Source organism: Callospermophilus lateralis, chromosome 16 (assembly GCF_048772815.1).
Source record: "Callospermophilus lateralis isolate mCalLat2 chromosome 16, mCalLat2.hap1, whole genome shotgun sequence".
Taxonomy (NCBI): Eukaryota; Metazoa; Chordata; class Mammalia; order Rodentia; family Sciuridae; genus Callospermophilus; species Callospermophilus lateralis.
This window is the reverse complement of record NC_135320.1, coordinates 90,535,444-90,560,920: the sequence shown is the minus strand read 5'-3', so window position 1 is coordinate 90,560,920 and position 25,477 is coordinate 90,535,444. Positions and strand designations below refer to the sequence as shown.

The window sequence follows — 25,477 nt, the reverse complement described above, 5'->3', positions numbered from 1 at the left end:
CAAACCACAAACATCCTAAATAATTGTTTCATAAATCTTTTTTTATGATGATTAAAAAAAATGTTGTTTCCCGCCAGCAGCTGCTGTTGGAATCATTGCTGCAGCCAACACACAGTCCGTGAGCCTGTTTCCGCCTGCCGCAGGAACGGTAAGGGCTTGGAAAACCTTTTGTTGGGGTGGGAAGGGAGGGGGGTTTTGGAAAGGGTGGTTCTTTGTGTAAAACACGTGGGTTTTCAACACTGCTATAAATACAGAAACGTCACCTGGAGTTATATACAGCAGGACTTTGGGTTCTCCATGGGGTAGGACCAGGGTCCCGTGGCAGGCTGGGCGGGTGGGAGGCAGGGAGCCAGGGCGGCTGCCGGGAGAAGAGGGTGGTTGGAGCATCCCCGAGGCAGCAGGCGCCAAGGGCTGCCTGCTAGGATGTGCCGGCCCCACACGCGGTTCGTTCAGGGCAGCAACCCCAGCTGAGGGTAAGAGAGGAAAGAACAGGATCAGAGAAGGAAGGTGGGGAGCTCAGCCAGACCCTACAGGGGCTTCCTCCAGACCTTGGAGGGCAGGGATCAGGCTTAATCTGGGGCTCTTAAAACGGGGAGGGTGGAACCCTTACGATGGGAGCCATGGGCCGTGCAGGGGCCATGAAGGGCAGGGTGAGGTGGAAATAACCAGGAGGTGGGCAGGAGGTGCTGCCCAGCCTCCCAGATGGGGACATCCAACTCCATCTGTGTGGAGCTAGTGGAGTCCAGCGCCGGTGCCCCCTCTGGACGCTGGTCAGCACCATCTAGTCACGAACGTGCTGGCGTGTGGGAGCCACAGAAGCAAAGAACCAAGCTATTGCTGCGACTTCTGTGCCGGTGTGAACTGATCTCAAAACTCCACCAGCGTGGGCATTGGCAGACTCGCTGGGGGCTCTTAGTGGGGTTCTTCTGGGGAAGCTGGCCCAGGTCAGTGGAGGACAGGGCAGTGCCAGACAGTCTTGGAGCAGAGGCACCTCTGAGCAGAGCACTGTAGGATCGTGTCCCATGGAAAGGCCGCTTCTGCAGGCCAAAGCCCAAACTGGGAGCTGATCATCAAGAACTCGTGGACTTTAACATTGAAATAGAGGGACACCTCTTCATGTAGAGAAAATATTCCTGAGTATCAGATAGATGTTTTTAAACTTATCAACATTGAGAAGTGCCACATGAGACACTGGGTGGCATGTGAGTGTGCGCATATCTGTGCATCGTGTGCACGTATGTGTATATCTGCACACGTGAGGTGGTAGGAGGGGGCTGGAAGCTGCGTTTCTGGGTGGGGCTCAGCAGGTGCCTGTTATTCTCCCACCCTGTTGGCCAAGGGCCTGCCCCTCCTGGGGGAGAGGCCTGGTGACCTCCCTGGGGGTCCGTCCCCTCTCTTCACACCAGCTTGCTGTGGAAGGATGGAGTGTGTATTTGCTGTGGCTGCCACACTACGCATGAAGGCTTGGTCAAGATCAGTCACCTTGGCTAGGGATATAGCTCAGTTGGTAGAGTGCTTGCCTCACACAAGGCCCTGGGGACAGTCACCTCTGCCAGGCGGGTGCAGTGACTCAGTTTATAATCCCAGAGACTTGGGAGGCTGAGACAGGAGGATGGTGAGTTCAAAGCCAGCCTCAGAGACGGTGAGGTGCTAAGCAACTCAGTGAGACTCTGTCTCTAAATAAAATACAAAATGGGACTGGGAATGTGGCTCATTGATTGAATGCCCCTGAGTTCAATCCCCAGTACCACTCTTCACCCTAAAACCATCAGTCACCTCCACACCCTCAGTGATCAAATGGGGAGAGAGACCCCTTGCAGCAAAGCAAGGTCCTGGGCTCGTCACTGAGGTGCTGGTGTCAGGGTCTGCACAGGACTTGCACACAGGATGGCGTGGTCTGCCCCGAGGGCCGCGGCCGATTCCTGTTTGTTTAATGGCACAGGGGAGCTCGGTGTTTATGGGTGCTGGGCTCATGGGAGCCTGGTGTTCATGGGTGCAGGACCTGCATGTGAAGGGAGCAGAGCTGCGGAGGCTGGGCACACCCTGGGTGAACTCCGACCCCTCTTTGGACCACAGGCAGCACCCAGCACAGTCCCAGGCTGTGGAAATCCTAGCTACACTGTGCTGCCCGGGAGCGAGGGCAAGGAAGAGCACCCGCTGTGTTGGGTGAAGATGAATTTCCCCCAGACATCTTCCACTTAGACTGGTTGGCCCGCCCCGGGAGCCTGTGGATGGGAGCGCCTACTGGGTTAATCAGACATGAAGTTGGGAGCAGCGCCCCCGTGAGAAAGTCACCACATCCCATGAGAAGACCACGCCTGGCCGTGGGACGCGTGTGCAGCCTGGCCCTCACCATCTGTGGTGTCTGGAATAAGGCGAGCCCCTCTGAGAACTGTGTGAAGACCCCTCTTTGGTGAGGTGCGGAACAGGCTGGGCACCAGGGCAGCCCAGCAGGGTGAGCTCCCACCACATTTCTTAGGCCCCAGCCCGCCTGCGCCAACTCAGCCTCCACTGCCTGCACTGGGGCCCAGAGGTCTGCACAGCCTTTCGGTGAGTCCTGCAAACGTGCCGACCAAGACTGCCCTCTTGCACGGGATCCCCACAGATGGCTGCCGTCTGCCAAGGAGAGTGGGAGGGTCAGGCAGGTCCTGAGCCCTGGGAGGACCGCCGTCCTAGATCAGCAGCTGTGAGCAGGTGGTGGGTCTGTGGGTCTGCAGGTCACAGTGCCCCTGGGTCAGCAGCTGCCTCCACAAGGGACCAGTGCTTTGGCCGCCCTGGACCCCTGGAGGGGCCACTTCTCACCGAGGCATTTCAGGGCACCCTTGGGTAGCGGAACCCACGACTGTGGCAGGATTTTTGGAGGAATCTTTCTTTAAAGAACCATGGCGGGACGGCAAAACCTGGCAAGAAGACAGGGCATCGAGGCCCTTGGGCCTGCTGCCTGTCTGAGACTGGAGACCCAGAGAGAGCAGAACAGGAGTCCTGCCTCCCAGAGGCAGGGCCCGTGGTGAGGAGGCTCCTTGGGAGGCAGGAGTCCTCCCTGAGGGTGCTCCTCCCAGCTCCCTGGCTCACGGTCTGGGTGGGACCAGCCAGCATCCTGGGATGCTGCGGGTCCTGTGGGAGCTCGGGATCCCTCAGAGCCCTGCAGCCATGCTGGGTGGGGATTGCAGGGGATGGGGCTTTCCCTGAGAATAAGCAGGTGTCCCATAGGGAGGAGCTGGGTCTTGGGGACCCTGGGAACCTCTGGGCTTCCCAGACCTGAGATTGAAGAGCTTGGGTCACTGGGGGCTGGTGCTTGGAGGGAAGGAGCCAGGTGACAGAAGGAACCAGCAGGCAGCACCTGACTCTGCTAAGGGGCCTCCTCAGACCACCTGGGGACATGGGCAGGTGCCCCCCATGGAGGGAGGGGGCAACCTTGGAGGGAGAGGAGCTACTATCCTATGCTTGGGGACAGAGCTGGACCTGGCAGGGGCGTCATGGAACCCTCAGGAATCGGCCACTCAGGCTGGGGCTGCGGGGAAACCTGGTTGAAGCCAAACCTAGAGAGACCCCTTGCCACCTCCTGAGAGACCGAAGGACATTCACGGGAGAGGCTTGCTAGACAGCATTTATTTCTCTAGGCAGGTGTCCTGTTGGAGGGCCTGGGCCTGTGGGTGGAGGTTCACCCACAGTGTCTGCAGGAGGCAGGGGCTGCGAGCGGGTGCTGGGGGGCAGGTGGGCAGGAGCCGGGGCCTGAGCCAGGCTTCCCTCAGGGTCTGCAGTGCAGCTGGGCGTGTGTCTGCCCGGGGCGCTGTGTGCGGGTGCAGGGTGCGTGCCTGGAGGTGGGGTGACGTTTGATGCCCTGAGCGGCCAGGTGGGCTGTGACAGTGCCAGTGGCCCCCTGCCTTCTGGAGGAGAGCGCCAGCCCCGGTGCTGGGGGGTGGGGATCCTCACAGCAGGGCCCAGAGGAGCGCAGGGGCCAGGAGGAGCAGAAGCCCCCCGGCTGGGGGCCCTGGGGCGCGGCCCACCATGAATGGCCTCTCCAGGCCGGGCCTGTTGCAGAGGTCCTGGAGGCAGCAGCTCACATCCCTCAGCTCCAGTCTTGGGGGTGTCTGCTGACCCAGCCCCTCCATAGTGATTTCAGGATGAGTCCCCAGAGTCTTCCTCTGGAAGTTCTGAGAAACGGCCTCACAGGAGGGAGCACAGCCGCTGAACTCCACCTCGTGTCCTTCGGGAGAGGGAGAGAGGAGGCGCCTGGCCTGGGCGTCCTGGCCCCCCCAACCCCAGCCTACTGCTGCTTCCTTTGTAGGAAGCCACCGCCCAGGACTGTCCTCCAAGCTCTCTGGCAGATGGGGACCCCGGGCTGGGTCTTTCCCTGATGCTCTCTGGCCTGAGGACAGAGCCCTCTGAGCCTTCCCTGGATAAGGAGACCCCCACCCCACACCCTGGGTGGAGTCCTGAACTCACCCCTGCCATAGCCTTCGGGCGCACTCAGGGTGGCCTTGAAGCAGACGGACCCCTCTAGACACTCGGTGGGCAGGCACTGGCCGCTGTCCTGGATGCCATGGCAGGAGTAGCACTGCAGGCCCAGCGCTGCACAGGCAGGAAGGGACGGTCCCTGAGAGAACCACAGCCAGACGGCGGCCTCTGCCCACCCTCTGGGGTCCTGGAGAGTGAGCCCACAGACGTGCAGACACACAGTCCCTGGATGCAGGCCCCTTGCCCCTGGGAGAACTGCGGGATGCCTGGGTCACTCACCGTGCCTGGAGCACAGCAGGGACAGCAGCAGCGGGAGGCAGAGCACCCTCATGGCTCCGGGACTGCACAGGATGGGGTCGCTGGTGAAGGCTCCTATGGGGATGCTGGACCAAGCCCCCACTGCCCTCCCGAATCCTGGCCCTCTCTGGCTCTCGCAGTGTGAGCTGGGCCTGTGTTTGCAGGACCCTAGGAACCAAGGTTTGGCTTCAGATAGGTTTCCCCTCAGCCCCAGCCCAAGTGGCCAATTCCTGAGGGTTCCATGACGCCCCTGCCAGGTCCAGCTCTGTCCCCAAGCATAGGATAATAGCTCCTCTCCCTCCAAGGTTGGCTCCCTCCCTCCCTGGGGGGCACCTGCCCATGTCCCCAGGTGGCCCCTGCATGCCGCCCAGCTTCCCTGCAGTCCTGCCCATCCTACTCACTGGTCGAGGTCTTCGGCAGGCGCCAGCATCTGGAACTGCTTCCCCAGTGGCCCAGGGATAAGTACTGCCCACATCCTGGCTGCCCCCCCTCAGGAATGCTGGGATGCGCTGGGCTACACCCTCAGCTACTGGTTCAGCCTTCCTTGGAGGGAGACGGGAATCTGGGTGCGCTGAGGCCAGGCTGCCCTGTGGTCGGGGTCTCCTCACCCCAAAGCTTTCTCCTAAGTTTGGTGGGAGTGACAGGCTGGAACCCAACCTCCTCCCGAGCCCAGGCCCACAAGCAGAGATCCCAGGAGGTGGAGGCGTTTCTTCCCCACGCCTGGCCTGGGACGTGGGGCCTGTGCTCCCCTCCCTGCACTGACACCTGGGAGCTCCGCACGGCTGCAGGCTGCCTTGCCAATTGTCCACCCTTCACGTCCCGCGATGAGGCCAGCAGAAGGCCCCTGCTCGGCCCCCTGGCTCCTGCTTCTTTCCAGCAAGGCCCTTCTTGGCAGCCTCCCGGTGGGCAAGCCCTGGCCAGGCCTGTCCTCATCAGTTTCTGCAAGAGCACGTCCAAGAGCTGCTCTGCCATGCGTGTCCTGGGCTCCTGGGGCCACAGGCTCCTACCCCAGAGGTCCCTCTGAGGGCTGTGGCCTCTGTCTTAGGGCCAGATGGTCTACAGTGGTGTCCAAGTCCTCTGGTGGCGAAACCTTTGTCAGGTGTCCCCAGCAGATGGGGTTCTCCCCCTTCGTTTCCTAAAAAAGAGTTTCTTACAACCAAGATGCCTTTGTCATTGAATGTCGGGTGGAACCATCCACAGGCCGCTGGGCCTGGGGTGTTCTTTGATCAACTAATTTCTTTTGGATACAAGCTTAGGTTTTCTTGCTAGTTTTTCTTCGGTTGGTTTTCTGCGGTTGTGTTTTTCAAGGATATTGTCCATTCTGTCTGGGTCACTGAAATTGTTGGCTTGGGCAGTTGGGAATATTGGGAGCTCAGTTGAGGGGGAGGGAGGGCAGAGTTGGTGTTGGAGTGGTCAGTGTCGGCGAACGGGTCCTCAACGAGAGCACTGCCCAGGTCCTAACCAAGAAGCAGCCTGAGCCGAGCCTCCTGCAGGTTTATGGGACTGGGCCTCCCTGGAAAAGGCTCTCCTGGGCAGCTGGAGGCCCTGCCTCTGCTGGGAGGACCCAGGCAGTCGGTGGAGATGCCAGGTGTGGCTGGAGCAGCGCTCTGGGTCCAGCGCTTCTAAATGTCATTCTTGACCTGCTCCAGTCTGCTCTGTCTTGGTCTTTCTCTGAAGCTGTGCCGTCTTTTGAGGTGCATTTCTTGTGGGTGGGGACAGGTCTGCCTGGTGATGGTTCAGTGAACCTGGGGAGCCTATTCGCTTTAGTTACTTGACTTCGTGTGCTGTTGATCTGGGTGCGGCAGGGGCTACGTGTCCTTGGGAGTCTTTAACTCTCCTGTTCTGTTACAAAGAGAGAGGTCGGACCCTCCAGCCATGCTTGGGCTCTTCATTTCCCCTTCCTTTAGACCTTATTCCTTCACACAGTTTGTTGCAGGACCGTGGGGAGCTGAGGTTCTTGTGTTTTGGTGGCAGGAAGTCTGGAGCCAGACACGGAAGTTGTGCAGGAAAACTTCGGTGCAGTGGAGGTGGGGCGCAGGCGGGGGGGGGGGGGGGGCGCAGGGAGGGAGCAGAGGGCACTGCAGGGGGCAGGGGGTGGGCTCCCAGCAGGGCCCGCTTCTCCAGCAAGCTTCGCCACTCAGCTTGGCCAGGGGAACTCTGGATCCAGTTGGTCCTCTGTGGAAGTGACACGGTGTCTCCCCCTCCTCTCATTTTGGGGGCTTCATCTTCAAGTCAGTCCTGTGCTGATGTGGACACTGGGGTCAGAAGTCACCTTAGTGCCTCCCTTCTGAAGTGCATGCAGTCCCCTCCGCGGAGCTCCTGGCTCACCAGCCGCAGAGGACCTGTCTGGAGCTGCCCCGTGAGGTCTAGTTAGCCCCCAGGCAGCTCCCTGCTCCTATTTGCTCCTCCCAGGGCCTGTGTTCTGATGTTTCCTGCTGTGACTGCCACAGTCACTCACCCGTCTGTCTTGGCAGTGACTTAAAGGAAACTTTGAGAGGAACCAAGCAAACTGGTGCCTTTGGCGGGCACTCCACCGCTCGTCACTACCCATGTTCTGGGGACATCTGTCGGGCAGGCCTCCTAAACACTGATGTGTCTCCTGACATGGAAAGCTCTGGCTTTGCCCGGCTGTGCCCTGCTCCAAAGACCACTCCTTCTCGCATCAGTTGGCTCACAAAGCTGGCAGCTGGACTGTGCCTAGGCCGCCCACTCCCTTTCAGCCTGTGACTGTCAATGGAGACACAGGCAGAGATTGATTCAGACAGGCAAGCCACAGAGTGGGGTCCTCACCTGGGATGCGGTGTGCTTTTGGGGTGTCACCTCCTTGAAAGGGAAGCCTGTGGGTGGTGAGCATGAGGAGCAGGGGTGGCGTGTCAGCCTGGTGGCTCCACTCCTTGGCTCCGGGGTGCAGGGTGAGGCTTGGCACCTGATTTCCCCTCAGCACTTTGGGTGGATGCTCTCCAGCCGATGTGCAGCACCTGGACTTGCACAGTCTCTCCCCAGGCTTCCTGTAATCAGTCTAAAATGACTTGCTGTAGACTAACTGAGCTGCTCAGCCCCTGTCCTCTCTCCCTGCCGACGGTACTGCAGTCACAAACACACACCCAAAGGGCCCTTTCAGAAAAACCACTCGAGAAGAACCCCCCTGGACTCGAGAGAGAGGCCCCTGTAGGTTCAAGGAGAGACCCAAAGGCAAGGAACAGGCAGAAGGGGTCCTGGGGCCCTGCTGGGGAGGATTCACTGTGGCTGGACTTTGGGACCAGGTCATAACTCATCTCTCCTTCTTATCCAAAACCGCGATGAAATCAGCACTGGCCTGAGGGACAGTCAGGAGGCAAGTCTGAGCTTTGCAACTGCAGGGACCATCTTTACCCGTCCTTCATCTTGGACCAGCAGCCTTGGGCACAGCCTGGGAGCTGTACCTAGTGACTCCAGCAGAGGGCTCTGGTCCCCACAGCCTGGTCAAGTTCTGTCCTGGGCCCAGGCCAGAGGCCTGAACCTGGGGTCCCGACCGCTGGACTCGGTGACCAGCCTGCCTCAGGAGCAAGAGAAAAACAACATGAAAAGGGAAAGAAAGCAGACTGAAGAGCAGCCCGGTCCCCGGGACCACAGCCTGTCCCCCCCTCACAGGAGGGGCATGTAAGGTGGGGGCTGCTGTCCAGGGGAGCAGAGCAGAGCTAGGGGTGCAGTCCCCTGAGTTCTGTTACACCCTGCTGGCCTCAGAGACAGGGCTCCCATGCTCAGCACGAGGGCATCGCCTGTGGGAAGCCCTGGCGGAGACAAGAAGGGACACAGTGGGACAATGCTTAGGGCTGGGAAAAGCAATTTGTGGCTTCTTCAAAATTCCCAGTTTTATGGGATCCTGTTATAAGAGGAGCCTGGACAAAATTTGGTCAAGGACAGGGTCCTTGTCAGATGTGACCTGAAGAAACAGGAGTCTGTGGGCAAGGCCCCCGGGTGCTCAGCCTGTGACCTGAAAGGGTCCAAAGCAGGAGAGCTCTGAGCAGTGCAGGCACCTGGCACCCAGCCCCCAGCAGAACCCTGGGCTTGCCCTGCAGAGCTTCGGTGGAGAGTTCCTTAGAGGAACACACCCATAAGCCTCTCTGTCTCTCCCAGGAGACCTTGCAGGGGGTCTGGTGGGATTTAAGGTTCCAGACTGTAGAAGGTAGGTCACACTGGGGCCTGGCTCTAGGACGGAAGGAACCAGCCCACCGACGGGTCCTCTTGGCTAGCAGCACCTTCCTGTGCTGAGGGGCCTCCTCACAACAGCTCCCTCCAGCAGAGCTAACATGAAGGGTCCCATGGAGGGTCCTGGGTAGGCTCTGGAGGAGGCTGTGGAGGGAAGGAGCCCCTACTTGGGTTCCCTAGGACAACAGGAAATCCCTCAACTTGGCAGAGCCAGGCTGAGTCCTCAGGAGTGGGAATGGGGGCTGCTGGGAGCCTCCAGTGGGCACCTGACGCCAGAGTGTATCTGGAGGTGTGCGTTAGGACGGAGAGGACCCTGAGGGTCCAGAGCCCAGCTGGAGGTGTGCGTTAGGACGGAGAGGACCCTGAGGGTCCAGAGCCCAGCTGGAGGTGTGCGTTAGGACGGAGAGGACCCTGAGGGTCCAGAGCCCAGCTGGTGGTGTGTGTTAGGACGGAGAGGACCCTGAGGGTCCAGAGTGCATCTGGAGGTGTGCTTTAGGTCGCAGAGGACCCTGAGGGTCCAGAGCCCAGCTGGAGGTGTGCGTTAGGACGGAGAGGACCCTGAGGGTCCAGAGCCCAGCTGGAGGTGTGCGTTAGGACGGAGAGGACCCTGAGGGTCCAGAGCCCAGCTGGAGGTGTGCATTAGGACGGGGAGGACCCTGAGGGTCCAGAGCTCAGACAGGAAAGCATTTCTCCTCTGTCAAGTTCCCCAGCCATACACAGGGCCCCACCAGTGGGAGATGCAGCGAGGAGCCCTCATCACAGGACCCCCACTGGACATGCTGGGCCTTCTTCCTTTCTGGGGCCCAGAGACCACTGTGGGAGTTTTGTGTGACCAGCCTGCCCCAGCCTGGAGCCCCTTCAGGTGGGCCTGGACGGTGGGGTGCAGCCACGTGAGCACCTGGCGCTGTGCTAGGTGTGGGCTGCCCCTTCAGGGCTCTGTGCTCGGTCCTTCTCAGAGTGGGTCGGCCAGCTTCAGCCTCAGGCACACTTGTGAGTGTGTGTGTGACTTTAGACCCACTGTGTTCCTGGCTGGCCCAGTGTGGGTGTGACTCTGTAGGACCCCAGGCCGTTGTGAAGAGCTGAGGTTGGCCCGTGGCCCAACCTACAGTCCCAGCTCCTCCGGAGGCTGAGGCAGGAGGATCAAGTTGGAGCCACCCTGGGCAACTTAGAGAGACCCTGTCTCAAAATCAAAAACAAAGAGGGCTGGGGTGTCTCTCAGGAGTAGAGCAGCTGTGAGTCCAAGCCCCAGGTCCTGTCCCCACTCTGACAAAGGAGTGGTGCTGCTGGGGGACTACTCAGGGCAGGTCCAGGCTCGAGGCTGTTCCTGGACACACATGAGTTTGGTCCTTTGAGGATAATAGGTTTGGGAGCTCTGCTGGTAAATCCCGGGAACTCTGAGGGGGGAGGAAGAGGGGAGTGAGTGGGAGAGGGCACCTGGGCCCTCTGCACTAGGCACCTGCCCCCGGGCTGCAACTGCTGTCTGCTGTCACACCAGGGTCCCTTTCTGTCCCCAGGAGGCCAGACATCTCAGCCTCCTCTAAGACTATGACCCTTGGGGCAGCCTGTGGGGTAAGGCATGGTGGTGATGTTACTGCTGTTTATGGTGACGGGTCCTCGCTTCCCCGAATGCTGAAGTATAACACCAGAGAAGCGGCCCAGGCCAGGGGAGAGTGGACAGTGGAAGCTTTATTAAAGGACAGCAGAAAAGATTTCTTCCCGGAGGAAGAAGGGGACCCAAAAGGCGGAATCCTTGGAAGGGGGAGGTCTTCCCTTTTTATAGCTAAGTCATCTTTCAGTCCTCCCACACTCCTATCCCTTGTTGCCCTCTGTCCTGCAGTGACAGCATGCAGGTGGGAAGGCCAAGGGCCGGAGACAGGGGGACTGGAGGCTGGTCTGGGCAGAAAGGGCCTGGGGGGATTGGGATTAGCACCTCCCTGTTTGCTGCAAACTGTTTCATTAACAGTTCCTTAGGATGGGTTCTGGCCTTGGGTGCCGCAGTCTGGCTGGGCACAAATCACGTGCCACTGAAGCAGGAACAAACTTTATTTCCGAACTCACGCGAACGCCACCCAGGGGCTCCTCCAGGAACACACCACACACCAACCCGAACTCCCCCTCCCCAACTCTCCCGGAACACCACCGGGCTGAGCGTGCACTCACTCTCGGAACCCTGCGGGTGCCCGAGGGGTCAGTAAAGGTCTAATATACAACTGAATACACGGCCTGTTTCCATCCAGCATCATCCAGTCACAGCAATTATAGACAGCTTAACTTAATATCATCATCTTAATGGCTCTCCTCTCAACCATTACTTCTGGCAAAATGCCAGGGGTCATTCCGACTCGCTGTGGCTCTCAGCACTTGGGGACATCAACATTTCACTTTCCCCCAGTGCTGCTCTGGTTTCCTGGACTCCATTCTTGATTTTGTCTCCAGTTTCTTTATCTTACTCCATATTGGACCTGATTTACCTGTAAATCTGGCTTCAGTAACAAGGACAGCCCTCTATGGAGCACACTCTGGAAGACTCTCGTGGGGTGAGTTCTGAGTCTCTTCTGGAGTGACCTCCGGCAGGTTCTGCAGTCTCCGGGTCTTTGGAGGGCAGTGGAGCCTGGGTAGTTCTTGTCTGGGCTGGGAATGTGGCTGCAGACTGTGCTCCTGACCAGGCCTGAGATGGTGGGTCCAGTCCCTGGTTGACAGGAGCAGAATCACGGGGATGGTGACAGAGAAAGGATCTGACCACGTGGTTTGGGGAATGACCCTCAGCTGAGGCGCAGATGTCCCCTGCCTCCGTGACGATGGCTTCTCTCAGCCCTGCCGAGGGGAGAGGAGGGAGGATCTTGTCCAGCTGGCCAGGGGTGGAGTGGTGGCATCTTCCAAGAGGCCAGGCTTGGCTGCTTCCACTGGCCTCCAGCCCTGTGCTTGCAGACCACAGAGATGCCCACGTGGCTTGGGGCGAAGGTCTCGCAGGGCCTCGCGCAGGTCACGCTCCCTCCTGCTCTGACCAAATCCACCTTCCCCAAGGCTTCCCCGAGCTATTTATCTGCAGAGAGAATGCTTTCCAAAGACCCTGAGTGTGAGCAGCCAGGTCACTGGCCACTGATGCTTGTTGACCCCAGAGCGGGGCCTGCGGGAGCTTGTCCCCACCACAGATGGACTCCCAGCCAGAACTGCTGGGTCCACATGTTTGAAGAGGGAGGATGAGGAAGAGCAGATATGGGAGCTCTCAGCTCTGCTGTTAGAGAAGGGGTCTGCGCATGGGTGAGGGGAGGGCGGGGCTCATTTAGGAAAGTTCTAGACCACAGGGGTTGGGAGGCCGGGAGTGAGACAGTGAGACAGGAGGGTGGGGAGTGGGACGGGAGGGTGGAGAGTGAGAAGGGAGGAGGGAGAGTGAGAAGGGAGGAGGGAGAGTGAGAAGGGAGGAGGGAGAGTGAGAAGGGAGGAGGGAGAGGGAGGCTGGAGGGTGGGGAGTGAGAAGGGAGGGCAGAGAGTGAGAAGGAAGGATGGAGAGTGAGAAGGAAGGATGGAGAGTGAGAAGGGAGGAGGGAGAGTGAAAAGGGAGGAGGGAGAGTGAGAAGGGAGGAGGGAGGAAGGAGAGGGAGACGGGAGGGTGGAGAGTGAGAAGGGAGGAGGGAGAGTGAGAAGGGAGGAGGGAGAGTGAGAAGGGAGGAGGGAGAGGGAGACAGGAGAATGGAGAGTGACAAGGGAGGGTGGAGAGTAAGAAGGGAGGAGGGAGAGGGAGAGTGAGACGGGAGGGTGGAGAGTGACAAGGGAGGAGGGAGAGTGAGAAGGTTGGGTGGAGAGTGAGACAGGAGGAGGGAGAGTGAGGCTGGAGGGTGGGGAGTGAGAAGGGAGGGCAGAGAGTTAGAAGGAAGGGTGGAGAGTGAGAAGGAAGGATGGAGAGTGAGAAGGAAGGGTGGAGAGTGAGAAGGAAGGATGGAGAGTGAGAAGGAAGGATGGAGAGTGAGAAGGGAGGAGGGAGAGTGAGAAGGGAGGAGGGAGAGTGACAAGGGAGGGTGGAGAGTGACAAGGGAGGGTGGAGAGTAAGAAGGGAGGAGGGAGAGGGAGAGTGAGAAGGAAGGGTGGAGAGTGAGAAGGGAGGAGGGAGAGTGAGAAGGGGGAGGGAGAGTGAGAAGGGAGGAGGGAGAGGGAGACAGGAGAATGGAGAGTGACAAGGGAGGGTGGAGAGTGACAAGGGAGTGTGGAGAGTAAGAAGGGAGGAGGGAGAGGGAGAGGGAGACGGGAGGGTGGAGAGTGACAAGGGAGGAGGGAGAGGGAGAAGGTTGGGTGGAGAGTGACAAGGGAGGAGGGAGAGTTAGATGGGAGGGTGGAGAGTGAGACGGGAGGAGGGAGGTCCTCACAGATTCCCAGTGACCTTCTTGGTGGCCACTCACAGAGCCCTGGAGAGAAGTGCTGCCCCCTGAGGTGAAAGGGGGTCCTGGGAACTTGGACAGGGCAGTGACTGCAGCCAGGGCACCTGGGCTGGGCAGGAGGGCTGGTGCTGACCAGGGCCGCTCCTCCATGGAAGCCCACCCTCTTCTGCACCTGGAGGGCCCCGGGCAGCGCTCCAGGATCCAGTGAAAGCTCAGCCTGTGAGACACTCTACAAGCCTCTGTTGTTCTCAAATTTGGCTAAAAAGGGTGTTTTGACACAGACCCCTAACAGTCTGTCACTTTCCCTTAAGGAGGGCCCAGATCAGACCAAGGGATGGGACAAGTCCGTCCTGGTGACACAGGCCCAGACCACTTGGAGGACAGTCACAAGTGTCTTAGAAACAGTTGTCCCGAGACTGGGAATGGCCAGAGTGAAGCTGGCTGCGGGGTCCCTCCCCACACCAGGTGCCCCAGGCGCCTCTCAGCAAGGTTCCCAGGCCTTCCACTGGGTGGCGCCAGCGGACGTCTTCCCAGGCCGGCTCTCAGCCCGCAGGCCTTGGGGACTCTGGAGGGGATCTGCCCGCCAACCCCACAGTCAAGGGCCAGATGACACGGAGCCCCACATCCCTCAAGACTGCGGGGTGGACAAGACAGGGACTGTGACAGGCCTCAATGAAAATAGAGAATTTCAAAAAAGCTCCACTGGCCTTTCCTCGGTCCCTTCTCAGCCCCACCCAGGGGTGGGGGGCCTCTGCTGCCCCCTTCCTGCAGGTCCAGGCTTGTGTCGAGGGCAGAGCAGGTCAGCTCTCCCCACTTTAGAGCAATTCGATGCCTTTTCCTCTCACTTTGGACGCTGGCCAACCCCCTGCCCAGTCCGCGGGACTCCAGATTCTTGGGCCCCAGGAATGCAAAGCCTCCTCCCGAGGCCTGTCCCCTGCTGGGACTCCCAAGAGTCCCCAGCCTGCTGGCCCTGGCTCTGCACTGTCCACTGCCCACGTCCCCTGCACAGCCAGGGGCCAGGAGCAGCCTGGGCCCGGGTGCCCCAGCTCCAGGGTCTCCAGTCCCCCTGGACCCCTCACCTTCTTCCCTCTCCCCTGTGCCAGGCCCCACAGCAGGTCCTCCTGAGGGCCTGGAGCCCAGCTGCCCCCGACCACCCCAGCTGCTCCTGGGCTTCAGGGTGGGTAGCTGGGCCGCAGTCAGTCTAGAGAGAGAGTCCAGAGAGGAGGGTTTCTGAGCCCCCCGCTGGAGGCCCCCATGGTTCATCTCCCCCTCCCCAGTTCTCCATTCCAGGAGGCAGCAGCTGGAGTCCAGCCCATGGAGAAATGTGAAGGTCACGGGCAGAGTCCTTGGGCAGGAAACCCCTGGCGTGTGGGCCAGCAGATGGACAGGCCGTGAGGGGTGGAGGGAGCCCGCAGCTCTGGGGCATGTGGAGCTGAGTTGTGTGGTGAGGCTGCTGCCCTGTGGGTGCCCAGGTGTGGCCTGGCTGGGGGGCAGCAGGAGGCCTGGACCTGAGCCTTCAGCTTATGGCCAGAGGCAGCTGGGGGCACTCAGCAGGGCCAAGAGGTGAATCGTGAGGAGCGGGATCCCTTCCTCCAGGGCCTAATGCCCCCCACGGCCACCCCACACAGCAGAGAAACCTGATCTGAGCCACAGGACAAGGGACACAGGTGCCCAGACCTCTCCAAACTCTGACCATATCATGAGCCACAGAACTTCAATAATGTTCAAAGAATGGAATGTGTGTGTGTGAGGTGTGTGGTGTGTGTGTGTGAAGTGTGTGAAGTATGTGGTGGGTGTGAGGTGTATGTGTGGTGTGTGAGGTGTGTGTGGTGTGTGTTTGTGTGTGAGGTGTGTGGTGTTTGTGAGGTGTATGTGGTGTGTGTGATGTGTGTGTGAGGTGTGGTGTGTGTTAGGCATGTGAAGTGTGTGTGGTGTGTGGTGTGTGAGGTGTGTGGTGTGTGAGGTGTGTGAAGTGTGTGTGAGGTGTGTGCGGTGAGTGTGAGGTGTGTGTGAGGTGTGTGAGGTGTGTGGTGTGTGAGGTGTGTGGTGTGTGAGGTGTGTGGTGTGTGAGGTATGTGGTGTGTGAGGTGTGTGGTGTGTGAGGTGCGTGTGAGGTGTGTGGTGTGTGTGTGGTGTGTGAGGTGTGTGAGGTGTGTGTGGTGTGTGAGGTGTGTGTGAGGTGTGTGTGGTGTGTGAGGTGTGGGTGTGTGAGGTGCGTGTGAGGTGCGTGTGAGGTGTGAGGTGTGTGAGGTGTGGTGTGTGTGCGCAGTGGGGTGCTGCACATGTGTTGTCTGTGTGTATTCCGTGGCACTGAGTTGTGCTCTGCTGAATGTTGGGTTGTGTGTCGTGGTGTGTGCTGAGGGTGTCTGTCCCTTGGCAGAGCCCGGCCATCAGGATCAAGGTGAGCAGAGCTGGGCCACACTGCCCTCTGGTGGCGGGTGGCAGTATTGGTGGTGACTGATCCCGCCTGGCCCCCGGCCCCCAGGCTGACATACAAGTGAAGACCCCAGCGTCCACCACAGAATCACCACGTCAAGATGGCAGAGGGCTGGTGGGACTGGTGCCCAGTGGAGGACATGTTGGGAGCACCCTGCCCTCCCTGGCATCCTGGGAAAGCCTTCCACAGCCGTGCCACGCTCGGGGACCCCGGAGCCACCTCACCTGGGAAGGTCACAGGGCTGAAGACCAAGCCGTGGGCTCCGTGGCCGTGTTTGTAAAGAGTGCAGTTCTGCCGCTGCAGCCTCCAGTGCCCACCCAGGAGGCCGGGCGCACTCACTGCCGGCCGGTGGGTCTGGCCGAGGCCCTGGACAGATGCGGACCGCTCTCCACCCTCCCCACTCCCATCCCACTACTCAGAGCTTCCCAGCCTGAGATGGAGGGCGGCCCCGCCAGGTCACAGAGGGCCTCCTGGGCCTTTCTAGCTGGGAGCTTCCTCTTGGCCCTCAGGAGAGGCCGGCTCAGGGGAAGGGTCTTCACCAGGACCAGGCGGAGGCCCTTCTCTGGGCTGCTGGACCAGGTGCATTCTCATGAAGGGAACGCCTCTTTCCCGGTGTTTATTTTGGTCTCCCTGCACAGGCCCCCACACCGACAATGCCAGGACCGCCCACGTCAGGCTGGGGTCACAGTCCCCCACAGCACCTCAGCAGCTCCCCATTGGAATGGGCACCAGGAGGCTCCAAGCCAGCGTGACTTAGGGCACGTGTCTGAGTGGAGAAGGGGGGTGTGGCACAGAGACCAAGCAGGCGGGGCCCCTGCTCCCAGGCGGTCACAGCAGCTGAGTGCAGAGTGTGACTCGGTGGGAGGAACTCGGGAGGGAGGCCCAGGCACACCTGGCCTGTGTGGGCTTCCTGTCTTCTGGTGCCTGAGGACACAGGTGTGGGAAGACAGTCTCGGGCCAGAACAGCAGCTAAGTGTCACATCTGCAAGGCACGAGGGCAGGAGGAACTTTAGGAAGACGGGAAAAGGTGAGCCTGATGGAAGGAGCCTGTCTGCCCTCAGCCTCTGGGCCAGTGTGCAGGGGCCTGTGGCAAACTGCAGTGTGTCCCCAGAGCCACCCGTAAGGAGGGATCAGAGTGCAAGGTGAATGCCGCTACCCCAGGGCGGAAGAGAGGCATTTCAGTGCTGGGGATTGAACCCGGGGCTTGCACATTCAGGCAAGTGCTTTACCTCTGAGCTCACCCCCAGCCAAGAAAGCGTATTAGGTAGAAATGGGCAGGTCGCGGTGCGGCCACCAGAGCTGAAGAGCCAGAAATGAACCACATCTGGAGGCACCAGTGCCAGCAGGGCTGAGTCTGGGCTGTGCTTGCAGACCCACGGTTCTGGGGAAGGCCTTCTTGCCATTTCTGGGCTAAGCTCACTGGGAGACTGACTTCGTTACTCTCTAGTCACCTTGGGACGTCCCACGACCCACCACACTGAGCAAGTAGTGAGGCAGACTGAGGTGACTCACATGGTCAGGAGCATGCCAAGAACAAGTGTTGGAGCTCGGACTCAGGCCCAAGTGTTAAGTATCCTGAAGGTTGAGCTTTAACCACCACCTCGCATTGACCCATGCCAACTGCAGCCCAAACCACAACGCACTCCGTCACCTCCTTCGCCACCATGGCTGCCTCTGCCTCCACCATCCCCACTACCACCACCACCACCGTCAACACCACCATCATGGTCTCCACCTCCATCACCATCACTACCTCCATCAGTACCATCACCACCATCACCACCACCATCACCACCTTTACTATATCACCACCACCGTCACCATCGATGCTGAGAGCCATTAGCCAAGTAGGTATGACAATTTCCTTGCCAGCGTACCCATGTTGCTTAGAGGAAGGACTCGTGGTAAAATGGACTTGCCTTGGACATTTTGCAGTGACATTGCATGTAAGGTGACCTTGCTCAAGGACCAGGGCGGATCCGGGTTTAGGGTGGATCAGGGTTTAGGGCTCTCCTTGGGTTTAGGGCGGTTCCAGGTTTAAGGTGTACCCTGCTGGGAATAGGGCGTATCCTGCTGCCTCAGGCGTGCCCGCTCCTGGAGTTCCCATTGAGTTCTCCCGGGATTCAGAGAGTATTTGGGATTTTGCCCAGAACGTGGAACTTGGCCGAGAACGTGGATTTCCCCAGAACGTGTTTGTAGAGTGCCGGTGTGAGTTCAAAAATAAAGAATTGCTGTTTGAATCTACAAAGCTGTGAGTGGCTCGTGATTTTGTGCCCAGCCAGACTGCGGCACATCACCACTACCATCATCACCATCTCCACCTCCATCATCACCAGCCCACCACCTTCACTACATCACCATCACCACCATTATCACCACCACCAGGGCCCAGTGGAGTGGTAGGGAGGGGTGGGCTGGCCTGTGAGCACAGAGCCTCTGGGCTCACCTCCCAGGAGCCAGGGCTCCTCAGGAAGCTGACAGCAGGTTCCTTCAGGACCCAGCCAGGGGCACAGCCCCAGCTGGTCTAGCCCCAGCAGGGAGGCAGAAGCCATGCCCCACCTTAGCCCATATGGGCAACGGCCTCTGCCCTGGCTCTAAAGTGGCCCTTGGTGGGTCTCTCACCAGGTTGCAAGGTCTCTGAAGCCCGTGCCCCAGCACCTAGCTCAGGACAGGGGTCAGCAGGCCATGGAGAGTGTTGTAGATTCCTTTATTGGGTGCAGGTGTGTGTGTAGGGAGTGTCCAGGGCTTGGGGGACAAGCGGTGGTCAGCCTAGTCTGGGATCAGCTTGGGCCCCTCTAAGGGCGTGAGGCTGACGGTGTGGCAGGGTTTCTGCACATGGTGCCCAGGGGGCTTAACCTCAGGTGTGAATACAGGAGCCCACAAGGAGTGTCTAGCACTGATTCTGCTTTAGAGCGGAGTGCTCCAGGGGTCAGGTGAACCCGACCTTCTCAACTGCACATTCCTGCTGGGAAGGTCCTGCCCTGGGCAGCCTGGCCTGGAAGCCCCAGGGCCCTGTGTGCTGGATGCAGCTGGAGCTGAAGTCGGGCAGGGCCCAGCAGGTCTGAGGGCTCTGGCACCTGCTCCAGCTCCAGGCTCCCTGCGGTCCCACTTCCTGCTGGAGACAGCCTCACTCCATCCACGTTGACCAGGGACATGGTCGCTGCTATCCCCTGGCCAGACAGCAACGATAAAGCATCCAATGCATCCTGTGTTTCCACAAACTTAACATGAGCTACAGCAGGTGGTGAGTCTGGCCCTGGGGGCTGCCCTGGGCCCTGTACCCCCTTTGCACTCACACCACCCCTCACGGGTGGCCAGAGCAGTCACAGCAAGAGAAGCGTCAGCTTTAAAGCCTTCTCTGTGTGTGGTGCCGGAGGTTGAGCTCAGGGGCGTTCCACCACTGAGCCATGCCCCAGCCTTTATTTTGAAATGGGGCCTCATTAAGTTGCTGAGATCACAGGCGTGTGCTACCATACCCTGCTTCAGTGCCTTTTAATACTATCTTGAGAGTGGTCAGGAGGACCAGTCCACTCGCTACAGCCCAGGACTGCCGGCACTTGATGGGGGAGGTCACCACAGGAGTGACCACACCCACCTGGGACGACATGGTGGGCTCTGCACACCACCCTGCCCTGTTTGTTGCAAAATAAATGCAGGAACCATCATACTGTTTTTTTGCTGCTACAGCTTAAGCTAGCTGCCTGCAGAAATTACCTGGACTGTGATTTAATTAATCTATTGAGCTTTGAACTTACCTGGACTGTGATTTACCTGGACTATGTGTTACTTATATGCATTGTGAACTATCTGTTGATGCAGCAACTTGTGGTAGTACCGGGTATCTTTGCTGATGGTGTCATCTGTGGTACAGTTTTTCCAAGGGCTTCTTACTTGGAGCCATCAATTGGCTTGGTATCGTGGCATTTTGTATCCTCTCCTTCTGCTTGTAGCAGGTTATCCACAAGTATGGCTAAATAATGCTGGGCTGGTAGTCAAAGGCAGGTAAGATCCAATTACAATGGTACCAACCTAAGACAGAAGGCTGACGATTTGAGGTCAGACCATCCAATGATGGGTAAGGACCATATGTAGTATTGGACAACCTAAAACAGGCATGGTCCCTAAGCCACATACTTGTTATTTAAATTAAACAAAAGGGGGAGAAGTTAGGGTCCGAAAACAAGTCAAGATGGTGCCTGGCATTTTGCCAGAGGGAGTGGTTTGTGAAGTAATGCCAGGGAGCCATTAAGATAATGGAGATTCCTTAATGACTGACTGATCTGTCTAGATTATGTCAATTAAGTTAAGCTGTGTGTAATTAAGATGATGAGGATTCCTTATTGGTTGACTGCTGTATCTAGTTTATGTTAATTAAGTTAAGCTGTGTGTAATTAGTTGGGTATATATGCTTCTCTGTCCCGTAATAAAGTGGCTCCTGCTCCTGCTGTATCAACTTTCACAAGTTGCTCACCACCCCCGGGTTCGTTTGCCCAGCCAGACTGCGGCACCCATGTTTATAGCAGCACAATTCACCCTAGCCAAACCATAGAGCCAGCTTTGTGTCCATTAATGGCAAAGAAAAGGTGGTGTGTATATATGCACAATGGAGATTTATTCAGCCATAAAGAAAGATGAAGTCATGTCATTTGCAGAAAAATGGGTGGAACCCAGAAGGTTATTTTAGGTGAAACAAAAATGCACAAAGAACAAGAGGCCCAGGGTGAGGGCGGGTGATTATCTTGGTGTGTTTGCTTCTCCTGGCTGGGGCTGGACTCTGAGCTCCAGGCCAGAGCTCACGGGGGCGGGGGGGGGGGGGCAGGTCATTGGCACTTAGAGGAGGGGTCTGGCCACAACCTTGACCCTGACCCAGCGCAGTCCAAGGAAGGGTCAGGATGTGGTGAGGCTGTGTCCCCCTGCAGATTCCTGGCCATACCCTGCCCAGGCCTTGGGAGCTGAACTGTTGGGAACATACCCTTCCTGCTCTCCCCCAGGTGCTGGTCACAGGGCATCCACTTCTGCCTGGGACACAGGTCAGCCCCTAGCCTGGCCCATTGGTGCTCCAACCTCTGGTGCCGTTGGCTTCCTGAAACTTGGGCTCACTGCTCCCCGACAGTCACCAGTGTATGATGCCTTTCCCTCTCTGCCTTGATATCAGCCTTGCACTTCTGGATGTTTCCAGGGTGACGAGGCGAACTCGAGGGATAGCATTGTGGTGAGGTCCAAGCCAGTGTCCTCCACTCTCAGCAGCTGCTTTCTGCATCATCTTCTCAAGCAGTTTTTTTTTAAATACTTAGGGATCAGTTTAATTAGAACAGAAGTATATAAGCCAAGAGCATCAGGGAAAGGTATGTATGAGGAGGAAGTCTGAGAAGTCGGCCCGGCCCAGGGTTGTGATCATTCCCCCCTGGGGCCACACAGGAATGAGCAGAACGTGTCTACCAGAGAAAACTGTGCACGTTTTTTGCATCTGAGGCTTTTATTGAGAGCCAGTCCCATCGAGGTATCATGCTACATGACAGTCATAGTCCCTGGAACTCAGGATCCCGATGGTGGAGGTAGACGCGCATCAAGTGTGCCCACGTATGTGCAGAGCATTCCTGACAGGCTCAAAGGATGTGGCCATGGCTCCAGGTGTACAAGGCATGATCATCCACCATGGACATCAGAACTCTGAGGGCCATGTTCCCAGGGCTTGGCCAAGGGCAGTCACAGCTCCAGGTTCCCTTGAAGACATGCAAGGACTGAACAGCAAGACCTGCTCAGGACACACCTCCTCACACTCCACAGGCACTATTTAAACTCAGCAGAGCCCCATCAGGTGGGGGTTGTGTGGGTGGACTCGGAATGGATCAAGATCACAGGCAGTCTTACTGAACGGGTCTGGACTGTGGTGGGTTCATGTTCACTTATCCTGCCCTGTCTTCTCACCACCAGCTATCGGGGTGCTGAGGATTTACATATGCATCAGAGTATTAAGAGATAATACATGCACACAATACAGCATTGTGGGCCAGCTACTCAAAAGGTTGTGATCCCAGCTACTCAGAAGGTTGAGGCAGGAGGATCACAAATTTGAGGCCAGCCTAGGCAACTTAATGAGACACTGTCTCAAAATAAAGAAAAATATTTTAAGTAGCAGCTCAGTGGCAGAACACTTGCCTGCCATGTGTGAACCCCTTTGTTCAATATCCCCCCACCCTCCCACCCCACCCCCACAAGAAAAGCATTGTGGGAGCTACAGACTTGAATTTCCTACAGGTATTACCTGTTTTAAAAAGAAAATTGAAAAAGGAATAAGTTGCAAATTATTCTGGGTTTAAAAAGCCTGACTTTAAAAAAATTTGCAAATAGAAGCAAAAGTTGTGATCAAATTTTAAATTATCATGACAAAATTTTAGATATATGCGAAAGTAGGGTGAGTAATATACTGACCTCCCATATAATTATTATTCAGGTTAAACAATTATCACTCCATAGCCAATCTTGTTTCAATTAGATTCTTAAAAAATCCATTATCCATTTGTATCTTAAAAGATAATAACTTTTTAAAGTGAACAAATACTACCGTTATTTCATCTTCAACATAACCTTGAGAATACCTTATGTTTCAGTTAGCTTTTGTGTCACTGTCACTAGGAGATCTGACAGGAACACCTTAGAGGAAGAAAAGTCTATTTTGTCTCACTGTTTCAGAGGTTAGTTCTCTGACCAGCTGGCTCCTGGCTCTGGGCCCCCAGTGAGGCGGAACATGGAGGCAGAAGGGTGTGGCAGTCACCCCCTACGCATGCCCCAGGGACCTGCCTCCCCCAGGGCTTCCCACCTACCTACAGTTACTGCCTAATTCATCCATCCAGTGGGTTACCTGCCTGATTGGGTCACAACTCTCGCCATCTGATGATTTCTTGCTGAAAACTTTTGCATTGTCTCATACTCAAGCTGTTGGGGGATATCTCATATCTAAACCATAACATTCGGCCCTGGCCCCCCAAAACTCATGCCAACTTCACAACACAAAGCACATTCAGTCTATTTCCAAGAGTCCCCACGACCTGAACAGCCCCACCATTACCCAAAAGTCCAAGTCCTAACCCTCTTTTGAGATTCAAGGCAAACTTTTCCCCTGCAAATCCATACTTCATCCAGTCGACGCACCAGGGCAGTTATCAGGAGCCCTGCACTTTGGGGAACACCCCTTGCTGGTGGACAAAGAAGTAGCCTCCGGGAGGCAGCCTGCTGGAGGCCCGAAGATGTGTGTCAGCTGATAACCAGAAGAGCTGGTGTTACCGGCCAGTTTCTGACAATTGAAGCAGGAGGAAGTTAGTTTTTGCGGCTGTTTGTGGAGTGGGCTCAGTGACAGACCTGCTGACGGTCTGCCTTTCACAGCCATTGACCCCGCACCTGGGGTTTCCTTGGAAACCACGAAGAGGCACTTGGCAGATGAGAAGGGGGAGGCTTTCCCAAGCAATCCCCCAGCCCGCACCCAGCCAGGGTCTGCTCAGGGCTGGGCGGGTGCCTTCTGGCCCCCCTGACTCCGCAGGCTGCCCAGCCTTGTGAGGGCAGAGGGGTGGGTGCAGAGCTAGGGCCTGGGGAGGGGGGCTGAGGCTCCTGACAGAGACAGCGGAGGGTGTTGGGTGGGTGGGTGGGGTTCCCTGTGGGATTGTAAGGGTCCGGTGAACGTCGGAGGAAGAGACCACCAGGAGACCATCTCATGCAATAGCAGAAGGGGTTTATTGAAGATCCAGCTAGCTGGGGCTCCATGCTCACTCAACAAGGGAGAGCGGCCAAGAGCCCCGAGCAGGGGTTAAGCAGTGCTTAAGTACACTTTTTGGGGAGGGCGGGAGCTTTGCATACATCACAGTCTCCTTTAACAAATCACCATACACCGCGGGAAAATCAAACACCAATTCTTAGACATGATTAGTACATTCATTGGCGAGAACGGGTCGGGCGGGGGTGATAGGTCAGTCATAAAGCGGGGTGCACATTCAAACTGATTGGTTCAGGCCCTGAGATGCCCACGTGCTAAGCTGCACAGGGTCCCAGGTTGTTAGACAACTAGGTGGTCAGGGGAGATTATCTAATGGGCAGTCCCAGGAATTGTCCTAACAGCTACAGGAATTTCAGGCTTTGGGTGCAGCATAGGAGCTTAACAGTGCCTGGTCCTTTACATTTTAACTCAGGCTTTGCAGCTTAGAAACTTTACCCTTTCAGGATGAGATTGGGGGAAGTTTGGGGAAGCCAGCTCCTCTAAGGTCTCTTGTGGGAAGTGGGTAAAACATTTCAACCGTAAAGCTAACCCTTGCTGGGAGTAGGCAGCAGGGCTGCAGATGGACGTGCAGCTCAGAGATGCTGACCGCCTCACCCGGCAGCTGCACCAGATGTGGAGTTGGCTCCTCAGAGGGCTGTCATGAGGACACGTGCCATGGTGGCCTTACTCCGCCAGGCGGACACTGCGTCTTCACATCACTGTGGTGGGCCTGTGGGGGTAAGCCTGGCCCTCCCCCAGGCTGGGGCCCACGATGATGGGCACTCCTGTTAGCCGTTTCCCGCTTGCTGAGCCCCCGGAGGCCTGCACACCTCTCCTGGCTGCCTCTGTGCACTGGGTGCACGTGAGGACAGAACCGAGTGGCTGCGGCTCTAACCTGGGCTTCCTTCCAGGCTCTGCTCGTTCTCGTTACTGGTTTCTTCTTCTTTTCTTTTCTTTTTAAAAAAGAGAGAGAATTTTTGAATATTTATTTATTTTTTAGTTCTCGGCGGACACACATCTTTGTTTGTATGTGGGGCTGAGGATCGAACCCGGGCCGCACGCATGCCAGGCGAGCGTGCTACCGCTTGAGCCACATCCCCAGCCCTAGATTTTAATTTAATTTCTCAAAAACTTCCTTGACTGTCTTTCCTACGGGGGGTTTCTCATTAAACATTAACAATTTACGTTCCACAGCTGAATCATTTAGAGCAAACAGATTCATTCTTTAGAAGTCGTTGCATTCGTTGGGAAAGTCACGTTTTTTCCTTCCTACTTAATGGTCATATGAGAAGTCGCAACTATACTTATTAAAGGAATACAGAAACAGACCAGCCCATTCCAGAAACAGACTGCGCTCCTCCAGGGGATGGACGCCTGGCGCCGTCCACCTCAGTAGGGCCTTGCCTTTGCCTGCGTCGGGGGGGGGGGGGGGGGGGGGGGGGCGCAGCAGGGAGCGGTGGCCCAGAACTTGCATCCTCCTGCTTCTGCCTCCCGAGTTGCCGGGATCACAGGCGCCCAGCAAGCTGACGCAGGTGCCAGAGTGAGACCCGATGAGTCAGCGAGGAAGGTGCTGCACACACGGCAGCCTGGAGCCCGCCAGGGCAGCGGTGGGGAGTCCGCTTCGGCAGCGCCAGCAAAGGCTTTCAGGCCCTAGCAACTGCGACGTGGCAGCCCTCAGGACCCCTCTGCTTCTGACCACCGAACCCATGGAACTGGCCAAAAGGGCAGGACACCCCCAGGATCCATGGAGGAGGGACCTGCTTGGGGAGGGTGGGCTCAGAACCAAGTGGGCAGGCTGCCACTCACAAGACCTTGGCAGCCCTCGCGTCACAGGGCAGAGGGCATGAATTCACGAGCCACATGAGATCGGAGGCTGGGATCGGAGGCTGGGAGCACAGGCGGAGGAGTCTGGGTTCTCAAGACTGCGACTGCAATGGGAATGTTCTCCTAAACCTTCTCTCCTAGCAGCAAGAGTGA

At 57.5% G+C, this 25,477-nt stretch overlaps 1 protein-coding gene across 1 annotated transcript; it reads right to left on the bottom strand.

Moving 5' to 3' along the window:
• Window positions 1-3,589: 3,589 nt before the first annotated feature.
• LOC143381857 (lymphocyte antigen 6H-like) lies at window positions 3,590-5,243 on the bottom strand. The gene is made up of 4 exons (XM_076835629.2): window positions 5,157-5,243; window positions 4,738-4,923; window positions 4,447-4,572; window positions 3,590-4,207 (listed from the first exon to the last, which is right to left on the bottom strand). Exons 2-4 carry the CDS (start codon window positions 4,787-4,789, stop codon window positions 3,930-3,932), a joined length of 456 nt encoding a protein of 151 aa, XP_076691744.1. The 5' UTR covers window positions 4,790-4,923; window positions 5,157-5,243; the 3' UTR covers window positions 3,590-3,929.
• Window positions 5,244-25,477: the final 20,234 nt, after the last annotated feature.

Bases quoted from the DNA above. Each gene is read 5' to 3' on its own strand.
- LOC143381857 (XM_076835629.2), bottom strand. From the start codon at position 4,789: ATGAGGGTGCTCTGCCTCCCGCTGCTGCTGTCCCTGCTGTGCTCCAGG. The intron at 4,573-4,737 runs GTGAGTGACCCA...CTGCCTGTGCAG, and splicing joins CCTGCTGTGCTCCAGGCACG to CGCTGGGCCTGCAGTGCTAC. The intron at 4,208-4,446 runs GTGAGTTCAGGA...CCTCTCCCGAAG, and splicing joins GCCCGAAGGCTATGGCAGGG to GACACGAGGTGGAGTTCAGC.